General features: G+C 36.3%; 1 protein-coding gene across 3 annotated transcripts in view; it reads left to right on the forward strand.

The window, feature by feature from the left end:
* LOC137624260 (fibroblast growth factor receptor-like 1) overlaps positions 1–13,102 on the forward strand; it is a 75,479-nt gene extending 62,377 nt beyond the window's left edge. For all 3 annotated transcript variants that reach the window (XM_068354788.1, XM_068354789.1, XM_068354790.1), the window contains exons 5-9: positions 433–595; positions 3,457–3,578; positions 3,768–3,908; positions 8,966–9,068; positions 9,177–13,102. In XM_068354788.1, coding sequence (XP_068210889.1) covers positions 433–595; positions 3,457–3,578; positions 3,768–3,908; positions 8,966–9,068; positions 9,177–9,655 — 1,008 coding nt within the window. In that variant the 3' untranslated portion in view covers positions 9,656–13,102. The remainder of the gene's footprint in view (positions 1–432; positions 596–3,456; positions 3,579–3,767; positions 3,909–8,965; positions 9,069–9,176) is intronic.
* Positions 13,103–13,347: the final 245 nt, after the last annotated feature.

The raw sequence follows: 13,347 nt of genomic DNA on the forward strand, positions 1-13,347 counted from the left end.
TGGAATTTTTTTTAATCATAAATACAGTAGTTATAACCTTTTTATAATTAATTTTTTACATTTATCCTTGGTTTAAAGGTTATTAAAATTTTGAGTAATTTTAATATTTAGTGTAGATGTATTATTATTATTTTTTATTATTACTAGCTAAGCTACAACTTTTGTTGGAAAAACAAGATGCTATTAAGCCCAAGGGCTCCAACAGGGAAAAAATAAGTTGTACATCTTGAAAATATTAGTCTATATTAGGAAGAAATGGATTTTAAAAATCAAATCAGTTTCCTCCAATTAATAAAATGTATATTTGGGTATGTTGCCCTGGTCAAGTGTGTTATTTAAAATGGCATGCACTAGTGGTTGATTTATGAAAAATGTATGATAGATTTGTATGATGTTAATGAATCCTTTAATTCAATTTATATGATTTTTCAGGATGGCAAAGAACTCCACGAAGGGAAATTACAGGGAGAGTCGCGCCTCACCCGCCATTATCTCCAGCTGGTGGAGTTGCAGCCTCAGGATGCAGGGATTTACACGTGTGCTGCAGTTAATCCCCTTGGAGTAGTGACAGCCAACTGGACTTTGAAAGTTATTGGTAAGTTGAATTGATACGTTACTAAAGTATCAGAAGTTTTTAAAGATATAAAACTAGTTTTAATATACAGTGCTCTTATTGGGAGATAAGTCGGTTATGGATTTTTCTTTTAATTTTAGAGCACGTTTTTTTCCTGTAAAACCAATTTCGCCTTTTCTAATCTTATTCTTTGTGAAAAACTGAATTTTAGTAGCATTTATTTCTATAAAGGCCTGAGGTTCATAGTGCTTGTCTCTCGTAGATGTTTAAGTGCGGAAGTGTACTGTGAGATTATGTTCCTATTTTCTTTCCTTTTAAAATTCCTATTATAGTTATGTATAAAGTTAAGCTGGTGGTTGATGTCATCTGTTTAGATGTGGGTACGCCATGCCATAGATCCATGGTCTTTTCAGTCAAACTTGGTTAGCATACCTAGATTACTAGTCTGGGGGTGAGGCAGAATATTATGAATGTCTGGCAAGTATAGAAATAATGAATTATATTTTTCAAATTTGTTTTATTTATTCCATAATGTCGTCTCCCTCACTTTGATGGCAGGGGTTTGTAAAGGGAAGATAGGAAATATAAGTTTTGATTAATAAACTAGGACATTCTCAATGTCCCTTGCCTCTTGCAATTAATGAGGGACCTTTAAAACACAGACAGGACCTATTACAGAACGAAGAGTCCTGTAGCAGCCAGAGCAAAATCCCAAAGTCCTATCACTTGAATAAAGACTATTGAATATGTATTGAAAAGGGAGGGATAGATAGATGGATAGAGGGATTGATAGATGATACATAGATAGATGAATGATATAGATGGGATTGAAGGATGGATGGATGCATGTTTGAAACCTTAGGTAAGGTCAGAAGTGGTGAGCAATAGGGACGTGCCAAAAAGTATTTTAGAGCTATAGTACAGGTTCAAGCCCCTCAGTGTAGTATACATGCAGGATGATGGTCATTTGAATGCATCACAACTGATGTTTTCATAGACGAGACAAGTAGAGGATCACCCCTACTCTCTGGATAGTCTTAACTTTCAGTAGAAAGCAATCAACATTAATTGCACCTGCCCTTTTCTTTGACTCCTTTTTCATGAAAGCTGTGACATGGAGGTAATTTTGATATCCACAACCCATTGAACCCCTTACGAGACTATGATCTACGCCCACCAAGAAAAGTTCAAACTTTCCAGAAAGTGATGGAGATGACACTCAACCCAAAGACACTCGTTAATGAAACCCTCTGCCTGTGTGACTTACCAGACACTGTTTCCCTTGGAATGTCTCCAATGTCTTCTGTGACAAAAGTTTGATTGGCTTTGCAATTGGATATCACCTTGGGCAAAATAGCTTCATTGCCCCTGTTCCTCTTGAGGAAACTTGTTTATAGGTTAAGGCTTGGGATGGGAAAAAGGGCTAGTCTCTTGCAGGTTACTTTTGAGCCTGCTGCTGATTTTTATAGGCTGCAGCTTTGTAGAAGGAAGCCTCTTCTAAGGAAAAGCCAAAAACTTTAACTATATTTCTTTACAGTGAAGTAGCTATTGCCACCCTTTGGCATTGGCTTCTCTACTAGGGCTTACGAGGAAGAACAATTTGCATTGAGGATCAATAAACAGAAATTTCTCTACCTCTATCTTTCCAGAGCGAATGCTACCAATATGCGGTGCTGCCTCATCTCAAACTTTGTTCTAACTCTGCAAAGCCTCTAGACCGGTTTACGCAGTGGCTTTACTAACCCACAGGTGGAAATCTGGAATTCCCATATACCTCCCACTTCCAAAGAAGCAAGTCTTGAGAGGATCTGGGACTAAAAGAAAATGGTCATCTAATTGATTTGTACCCACTCGGGCATCTCGTTTTCAGTTAGAATGACTACACAAAACACTTTAGCTCCATGAATCCCTCAAACTCTTCTGTATATAACCCTCAACAAAGGCTCTGTACTCTTTGGGGCAGGTAAAATCTCCTTTCTGTGGTATCTTTTTCAATAACTTTGGTATTATGCCAATCGCACCATTTGGGACAAAGTGGAAGTTCTTGGCCACAGAAGCTTCTGGCAAACTCTAGGCTAGAAGAAAAAATAGCAGCATCAGATTCTGCTTCTAAGGTATTCAAAGCAAACTTATATGGAATCAGAACAGTCTTCTTGGGATTAGCTGGGGACATGCTTTAAAAGACAGCTTTGAACCTCCATAATGATTCTAGAAATTTTTAAAGGTTCTCAAATTCAATGTTATTGAATGGCAAGTCCATATGCTTATGCCAAAAAATATTAAGACTCGGGCCAAAAGGCGCATCCATTACAGAATCTCAAAGGTTTGTCCAGGATACTACACTTCTCCCGAAAAATAGGTCTTTCCTTCTTTGTCAAAACTTTTTGAAACCATTAGTGCCTAGTAGTTACCACCTTGAACATTACTCTTAGGAGGAGAGACATAGCAAATAATGTTCCTCTAAAACCATTAATGAAAACAACTGTGCCCAGTACACCTTCAATGAGTACTTTAACAACTCTTCAAGGCATTCATAATACAGTAAATTCATAGATAACCTAAAATCACCAAAAAACAAACTCAATCTCTGGTAGAACAACGGTCTTGGACATGTAAACATAACACGTTATGATCAGAGAACTAAAAATACAATGGAACTTTAGAATCCTCACACCTAGAATGTTGTCATTAACTGTCAGAGTAACTTCATCTCTAACTAGATGGGTTGGCATTTTTTACAAGGAAGTAGAACTGAAATTTTTAAATTTTAAATTTTAGGGTAGAAGTCTACTTAAACAGCTTAAAAAAGAAGCATTATGAACATTAGGGGAGTTTTATAGAAATGTTTTAAAAAAAATCTGCTTTTTCTTTCTTCCAACTAGATGAACTTCATCCAAGAGAGCCAGAATTTTACCCTCAGGACCCGCAAAACACGACTGTTGTAGCAGGAGAACCTGCAACTCTACAGTGCCGTGGCAGCTCAGAAGTTACGCCTCGCATAAAGGCAAGTTTATTTACTGTACTGTACTTTTAAAATGCATACCGGTATTAAGAAGTACAGAAGTGTAGCAAAATTCAGTATTTAGGATTTAATCAGACATTTTCATAAAAAGATTATTACAAACTTTATTTCAGAATTTATAAAATATTGCTTTGAGAGTTTTACATTAACTTATAATTTACATCGTTATAGTGGCTACGTCGCTTGGAAGATGGGTCTGCCGAAGCTGACCACATTCCAGAGAATGAAATACTTAATTGGAAGGGACACCGATATGTTGTTTTACAAGCAACTCAAGTCCTAACTCCTGGAGATGGATCTTTCTATACAAAGGTAATTAACTATAAAAACTAGTTGTATATCAAAATAATAAATTCTACTTTCTCCTTTGGAAAAACATATACATTTAACTGCATTGCCATTCCCCCCCATATGTGATCAGTTTAGTATAATTTGCAAACATTAGGCATTCCATACTGTTTTCATATTCCATGGCTTTATGCTATAATCAACTCTGGCCCATACCAACTATTACATCTTTCTCTTTCTTAAACTTGCTTTTAGCCGTACAATTTTCAAAAGTTTGTCTTTGACATGTACCCTAAAACTGTAGTTAGCACTACTTTTTTCTAGGTCTATACCTTTCCAACCACCCCACATACTTTGATTTATTGCCTACCCATATATTATTATATATTTTATTACACATTTAAAGTTTTTATTTTATATATGTATTTGATAGTTATATGTGTGGTAGTTGGAAGGAAACTTCGCATGAAATTATCCGTGAGGATTACTGTACATCAAAGTGTTGTAGGGATGGGAATTGTGTAACTAAGTTAGTTTTTGTTACCATTTCAATAAACCATATCATAACAAATGAGAAAAAAGTTGACCTTTCATGATATTGCTGACTTTAAATAATATGGAGAATAAGTTAAGCCTTCATAACATATATTTGTTAAAAATAAAATTAAATGCTAAACCATTATGATTATTAGAATTCAAGCAATATTGAGAAATATTTGTATACAAAAATAGGGCATTAAATCCCAGTAAATTTGATTTATTTTACACAAAATATCCTTCTTGAGGAAAGCAAATGTTAACGATCATCCCAACCATTTATGATTTGTTCATTTGTGTATATTATTACGATTCCAGTCATGCCTACCATGAATATCAGATTTTCTCACTGGTAGAGTACTAGATGCAATGGATATCCTTATAGTCTAGCAATTTATTATAATGGTCACACTGTCTTTGTCCCTATAAAAGTAATCTTGATTAACTGATTACAGTAATAAGGTTGGTTATAAAACCTGTCCTATCTGACAATCCACATTATTTTTGTTTCCCCCATTTCAGAGATATTTTGAAATGTGATTCACTTGAGAATGGACCTAAAATATTCTTTTCTATATTTATAAACTAAATTTTTTTTTAACACTTATACAAACCCTGAAATTGTAAATTGCCCTATTTTAAATGAACTGGTTTTCCGGCTGTAGGTGGTAAATGAAGTCCTCATGGTTTCTAAATTCTGCATTAAACTTTTTAATATGCCATATGCGATCCTAAGTGGGTGGCCAACACACTTGAGATAGCAGGATTTTGGCAATATCGAAATTTTTTTTAGTACATTTCACATTATGCACATACTACTGGTCTTTCCTTGCATAATTGTCTTTGCCAATTGGAACTGGAGGAAAGAGCTAAGCCTTTCAGTCCAGAGTTTTCTTACAGTTGAGCAATGGCCTGTTACTTAAGTCTGAAAAAAAGCTTTTCCTGACAAATATAGACCAATAAATTGGCAATTGGTTCCATTGAGAGGCTCCTACCAGAGAAAGCATCCCTTCTACGACACCAATCGCAGAGGATTTCTCACTTTCCTTGGTACACAGCTGTGTAGAGGATTCTCAATTATCCACACTACTGTGCAGTGACTCAAAAAAAAACCTTTTGGTCGGAGGATGATAGGAGTTGGTCATCAATGTAAGTCAGTGAGGAGATGAAAGGAGTCCATTAATGGAAGGTGATATCCCTCTTGAGAATTTCCCTGGTACAGTACAACATGACAGGCATTTCTCCCCCCCCCTTCATTCGTAGAAGATACAGGAGAAGTCTGGCAAAATCCATATCCTTCTACAATTCTTCTTCTATTATAACATTCTTTTTTCCCTTTTGTATGGGGAAAGCACGGTTGCCTTTTTTTTAAAGGACCCTTGCTTTGGCTTAGGGCCAGACTATAGTCCTGATTGGCTGCCCTGCCTAACATCGTTTATTCTGGGTTGTAGGGACTGGATGTTGCTGGAAACTTCTTCAGCGCATACTTGAGTGGAACGGCAGTAGTTGAAGCTCTCAGGTAAAAGCTGGATGAATGAGTCTTGGCTTGTCTTCCTCATCATCTCCGCTGTTGTGTCAACATCTCGTAGCACAGCTGCATTTACCAGTGCTGAAGAATTCTTTAACCAAAGGCTGACCTCCCTTCCTCACGAAGCAAGGAACTACAACATCTCAACTCTTGAACTGATTTGCCCGCTGGTTTGCAGACAGATGTGTCAAGTCATGGCTTTAGCACCTGACGGGATCAATTCCTTAAACTTTTAGTACTTCTGGGGATTTTTGCTAAGTCCTCGGAAGAGGCAAACTAAACTATGGCTCCTGCCCAGTGGTCGATCCTCAAAATTGCTTGGAGTGTTAACATAGTAGTAGGTTACATAGAAGCTGGCTTAGTTTCTCCACAGTGGTTCCTGGTGTCAACATTGTTACTGCTGTCCAGATCATGAGAGAAGGGTTGGCATTCTCGGGAAAGAAGAACTGTCGTTGTCGAGAGAGTTCAGTAGGCAGTATCTTGTTAAATTGGCTCAAGCATTGCAAATCAATGGGACCATAAATCTGAGAATTTAGTCAGTAAGCTCCCACCAAAGCAGTTTAAAGGGTAAGCTTCAATCCATGAAGGGTGTTGAAGCGCCAAACTATGGATGACACTCCAACCTTGAGAGGAACCATAGGTCACTTTGCAAGGTCAATGAATTCTCTTGATAAGAATCTATAGCTTCATGAAGGTTGACCATATTGTGATTTTCTATTTCTGCAGGTGTCGAAGAGTAGATGAGTTAGATGTAGTCTCAAGCCTCCTATCCTCTCGCGGGAGAGGAAATCTTGATATGGACCTCTTGTAGATGCAAGTGCTTTTTACCTATTTTGAACCTAAAACAGAACTGGAATATTTGCTAGGTAAAGCAGGATGACAGTCTTCCTGCTCGGACTTCAGAGGTTGGAGTGGTAGTGTCCTTTGGTTTTTCATCAGTCTTGAGCGATGAAGCATATAGAGCTTCTTGTACTGCTGAAGAAGGACGAACAAGAGAACAAGTGGTCGAACAGTGCACGTGTGTTTGTATCCTCACGACGCTTGTATGAGACGTTGGAATGATCCGGAGATGCCATCAACCCATCACTGAGACGTGTTTGAAATCCCTCTCGCATTATGAAGAAAGGCCTTGCCTATCAGGAAGGTCCGTAGTAGTTGTTTGCCCTCTCTACGTTCGTATGTATGTATTTTAAAAGCCAAATGGTCTTGCAGAGTAGGTACTTCTCGGTGCACTGGAAGATGATTAGATGATTTAAAACAATGGAAAGAGATAAGTGAACAATGTCAGTCGACTTGTATATCATGATCGCTAGATCAAAATTTTATTGTATAAAGTGCAATATTATGCTGCTCAAGAACTTAGTATCCAGTTGGCTGGTAGCCTTGCGTGTTGTCCTTCAGCCGGATGAATGACACCCATGGTGACTGAGAGCATTGGGATCTAGAACATTAAGACTACTTGTCTAGTCCTTATGCATGAAGAAGACCTTGTACATAGAGGTCGATAATGATCACAGACAATTTTTTTTCCCTGCGCACATGCGTCGTCCAATGTACCATGTTCCAATTGCTGGTCTGCTGTCCTTGGTGAAGTTTCCTCCTTCAAGCTGTCTGAAGAAGGTTAAGGAAGAGGGCAGCATCTTCCTCCTGACTGACCATGCTCATATTAATTCCTGTAATGGGACAACTACTGGTAGCAGAAGTGTAAGCACCTATACCTCCTACCACCTTTCCTACCTGGAGGTTCGTAGGTGGTACAACACTACCGGCATCAGAAGTGTGTGGTGCAGTGTCCGATGGCTTGGCAGTAGAGGGCAAGGTCATAAATACAGGGCTCAAAGTCCAAGATACAGAGCAGGAAGGGGATGGAGGAGACCTACACTTCACTCCTTCCTTTTGCCAGAAGTTGAAGTCCACGATATCCTGGCCGGTGGCAATTAAACCACAGAAGGAAAGGATTGAGGCTCTAATCATACAGCAGGCAAGGACTCTTCAACATGGTCACTTTTCATGCTTTTCCTGCAGGTAGAACAGCAGAAATCCTGGAGGTCATCACATTTGCTAACACCTCTGGAGACCATGTGCCACCAATGCCTTCAGAGGGCCATAGCTGCTTTAGGTCCAAATTCTGGTAACATCATCATCGCTCATTACAAAGGTGGGGGAACTTGAGGTGATGACCGGGAGCGTCGCCTTCATTATGGGACTCCTTCCTCATCTTATGCCTACCATGATGGCAAATTAGAGTCTTCTCCCTTTGTTGCTTCTCCTCTTGGGGACCATGCTCCAAAGGCTTTGAAGCCTGAAAGGGTGAGACGTATTGAGTTAAAGGGAGAGTAGGAGCCTAAGAGCTTCTTAGACAACAGCTTGAGCGTGGAACAAAAGGTTTTTTGTAAACCATTCTTCTTCTAAGTATACTCGACCAATGCAATGGAGGTAACTACCTACACTCATTACTGGGGAATGACTGCAAACAAATCTCACAAGGAAGGGGGCCCCACATCCTCAAAGCTCATAAACCTGACCCAGTTGTTACCAGGGCAGACCCACATGTCTGGACGTTGGATGTCTGACAGTCAGAACAGCAACCACCACAACTGAAAAGAAAGAGCTACTAAAACATCTAATGTAAATAGGGTGTGTTCATACTGTTCAAGAGACAGAAGTCTGGTAGAGGAGGGTTTACCCAATGCCCGGCAGTAACTACTGCCACTTATAAATCTCAACAGCAAAGTTCCAGCTTTGCTGAAATCATACACCCTATTAAAAGGATGGGGGATTGTATTAGAGTAGGAACAAAAACCTGTTTACAGTATACTGTACCTGTAATGTGTAAACCTAAGAGTATAATTTAGTTAAACAAGAATGCTAGAAAGGAGGACATGTTATTTAGGAATTTTATAATTTATAAATAATTTACAAAAAATATTTATTTGAGAAAACTAAAATCATTCTGTATTTTAAAATCTCAAAAATAAAGATTACCAGAATTAACAATCCTTATTTTCTTTTGCAGCTTGTGATTCCTAAGGTTACTCTGCAAGATACAGGAGTGTATGTATGTACTGCTACAAACAACTTTGGATTAACTTATAGACAAGCAAAGCTCTCAGTTCTGAGTAAGTTATCTTAAAGATATCCTGTTTGACTATGTGATGATTCTGTAAATTATGGAACACATGAAAACCCTATCATATAAAAAGACTTAATTGAGCATTATTTTTCAGATGAAACTTCGCAAAACAATACCCTGACGTTGGTTTTGGGTTTGGCTTGTGTGGCAGGCATTATTATACTGGCAGTAATTGTGATAACAGTGAGACGTGTACAGACCAGCAAGCCTCTGCCCCCACCTGGGCCAAGTGAAGGTTCCCTTTTGCCTCCACCTCCTATAAACCCCGCAAAAATGCAGCCCCAACCATCACATCATGCCCGGTATGTACCTCAGACTGCTGTTCACAATCCCCAAGGGGCACCTCATGGACATGCTGTGGGCCCTGAAGGTCCCCTGCTTCAGTACGCAGGCGGAGTCGTGCATCTTCCACCCCAATCGGCAATGGCAGGTGGCGGTCAGACAGCTCAACCCATTATTGTATATCAGGATCCTGCAACAGCAGCCTCGGTATATATAGCCCAACGACCTCCAGCTCCTGCTACCTCCACTGGAAGACCAGAATATCAATACCAGCATTTGGATGTTATATGATCACGTGACAGATTAGTATAGTGAAGCAACACTTACATGTTAGGCTAGTTGGTCAGTCAGGAAATGTTTCAATTTCCATACTTTGTAAATTCTTGTATATAAAAAAGAATACTTTAAGTACCAGACCATTGAATTATTTTAAAACAATTTAGCAAGAATCTGTGATAAAGATGGAAAGTTAATGAAATTACAAATTAACTTCTGTCGTGTCCCCTAAAATGTTCTGTGTTGGAAAGATTAGTGGCAATCTTCATTTTGCTAAACCTATCTGAAAATTACATCATTTCTAGTCTGGTATCATCCACTAAAAGAGTTGCCATATTATTTCTTATTTTGTACATATTTTTGAAAGGTTATATTTGTCTTTTAAGTTTCACACAAATATAGAGAAAATTATAATGGTCTTTTAAGTTACACTTATTTTAAATGCAAAAGACAAATGTTATTTTTCTTATATAATAGATTTATTTTTATCCAACTTGAAAAGTCTAGTCACAGGACACTAGTTGTGTCGGTGGTTTCAAATACAGATACCCGGTAGTCTAGAAATTGCAACAGGATGGTAATTTAACAGAAAATTGGACGATCTTTAAGTACCGTGGAAAAACTTGAAGCATTACAATACGGATAATTGGTTTTGCACATGTGCCAAATGAATGTCTTTTCAAGGTTGTAGATTAAGGATACTGTAACATAGAATTTTTCTCAGGCATTTGTGGTGTTGGATAGTAAACACAACTACGTACATTGCAGTGAAGATGCCAAGCAAAATGTGTAGTCTTTCATATTACATACAGAAACTTGAAGGTTAACATATTTGTTTTAAATTACTTTAAACATCATCCTCATATCAATTTTTCTTGTGGTTTAGAGAGGAAATCACAAAATTAATTTATTTTTTTCTAATCCTAAAACTGTCTTGGCATTTCGTAAATGGAAATAAAGTACAGTATGCACTGTGCTCTAAAAACTTTGAATATGAAGAAGTACTTGTACTATAAAAGTCTTGTTCTTTTTTAAACAAAGTATATTTTGGTAATACTGTAATAAATTTCTCAGGAAAATACATTTAAACATTTAATTACCTAAGTGGTACAACACAATAATTAATTCTATCACGACATTTTTTCTGATTTTGAATTTTATGTAATGTAGTACGTTGAGTGTGCGATGTTCAATACTAAATCATTCAAGGATACAGAATTAAGGAAATGTTGAAATGCAAAGTACAATATACACCTTAAAGTAGTATAGAACATTGAGGTTACGAATATTCTCATATGCAAGTCTGTCAATCTAATTTTCTAGCTTTTTAAGTGAGACTGATCCTAGTGAAATGCTCAGTAGACTTGAAAAATGTTTACTCTAAATTTATATTTCAAAGCTAATAAAGTTAGCCATATACATTTATTAAGAAGAATTTAAGTTACTAACTACTGCATAAAAATTCATCAAGACAGCATGAAATTGTAAGTAAAAGCTCTTTCAAGAGACACATACTAACCTTAAGCTCCTATTGCATTTTTTCGATATTGTGGGAACCCCATGAAAAGATTTTTTTTTCTAACATCCATTTAGAAGACTCATTACCTCAGACTGCTATTATTATTTGATTGACAGACTTGCATTCTGTGAGCTGGCAGAGCAACAGCTAAGGCCGTGGATGCCAGTAACAGCCACAATTTCAAATGCAAAGGCATTCTTTCTTTACATGAAACCAGGTGATCATAAAAAACTTCGTTCAAGGCGCTCCTCAGGAAGCAAACATATACAGTACCATAAAATATATATCCAATACATGTGTATATTCCTTAACTGAAGAGATTGACATGTATGCTGCATTTCAGGACGAATTTCTTATAATACTGTATTCTAAAATAACCTGTAAAACCTTAGATTCAGTGCATATATATAAAAAAAATACTTTAGAATCCATTCACAACCCTTTTGTGCTTTCATATGTAAGTGTATATATTGTATAATTGAAAATAACGTTTCAGTACTGTATCATTATAACAAACTGGAAATGTGTGTTCTCTATACATGAATAGCAATTTGTTTTCAATAACATAAATTTTTACATCCAATAAGTATCAAGTACAGTATGTATACTCTCAATAGTTTTTTGTACTGTATATCCTTATTCCATGTTGCATTACAGTAAAAATATGTATAGGCAAATGACTTGTGCAAGCAAATCCTCATTATTTCTCCCTTGCGTTAAAATACTCAAATTTTATTTTAATGTTTGTTTTTTTACTGTATATACATTTTAGCTAATATCCTTTTAATTTGCATTAGTTTGTCTTGAATGGAAGTGTCATGCAATATTTAGAATTTTCCATTTGGACAAGCCTTGCTATGAAATTATTAAATTTGTTACATATTTAATCTATGCTAACAAAAGTTTGAAATATATATGTGATAGTATAGTTTATAAGAACTTTCAAAACATATGCCTCTTTGGTACGTGACCAGATTGCAGTGAAGTGGTTCTTATGTATGTAAAGTGTATACTTGATCCTGTCTAATTGCCCAGTCTTGACTTTTGTATAGAATAAAACCATGGTAGTTACTACCCATAAATAATGGAGAAATGAATAGCTGAAATATACAAAAATGTACCAAGTTATAAAGATGAAAATATTGAAATGGCAAACTCACACAGCTTTCTCCATAAACTTGAAACCATGTAGATGGTAATGTTATAATCATTCCAGTATCTTTACAAGATGTAGATTTTACCTAATATTCCCCACCTTTTTCTAATGAATACAGCCTGTCATGATTGTTAAAGAATTCATTTTCTACATGCATGACCATACTGGAAAAATGGTATTGACTATTGTACAGCACTTTTAAAGAGGTAAAAGCATACTTTTCATACATTCATATCAAGATAGCAAAATTAAATAAAATTACAGGTAAAAAATTTTGAGAAACATTTTGGAAAAGGGCTGAAACAATATTTCTAATGACAACTGTAAGAAATAGTAATTTAGCCTAATCCCCTTTAATTGTTAAATGTGGTTGGTTTTCTTCTCTGCTACAGAATATCTAATAATGCTATCAAATGTGAAATATATTTAACCTTGGTAATGTTATGTTCATGAAATAACAATATTACTGTTATATACAGTATAGTATACAATATTAAAACCAATAGCTATGTGCTCATATCGCATTTTAGGCCTTAACATTTCAATGCACGCTATTTTATGCCAATAATAAAATACATTAAATCAAAAAGCACAAAGAACCTTGCATACAAATGTATTTAACACAAAGTTAACGCTGTGCTTGAAGTAACCGTCCACTGTTTTGTTTGGTAAGAAGGGGACTTGAAAGTGTGATGTACAACTAAAATAGTCTAGGTACACAAGTTACTGAAAAATGTCAACTTTACAAAATAAAAAAAAAAAGCAAAAAAAAAAAAAAAATAGAAAACCATATACACATATTGCCATCAACTTGCTTAGTTATATATAAATATTATACATATTAGTGTACCAACTATGTACTCAAGAGACCATACATATATATTAGTAAACCATTTTATACATCTGGTTTACTACAATGGAAGAACAATTGTAAATATTCCTATTGGTGTGTTTTATGACATATCAATAAATGTGAAATTTTTCAAGGTTGTTTTGCATATCCCTTTTACCTTTATTTCAGTACTAACCTAC

Source organism: Palaemon carinicauda, chromosome 31 (genome assembly GCF_036898095.1).
Source record: "Palaemon carinicauda isolate YSFRI2023 chromosome 31, ASM3689809v2, whole genome shotgun sequence".
Lineage (NCBI taxonomy): Eukaryota > Metazoa > Arthropoda > Malacostraca > Decapoda > Palaemonidae > Palaemon > Palaemon carinicauda.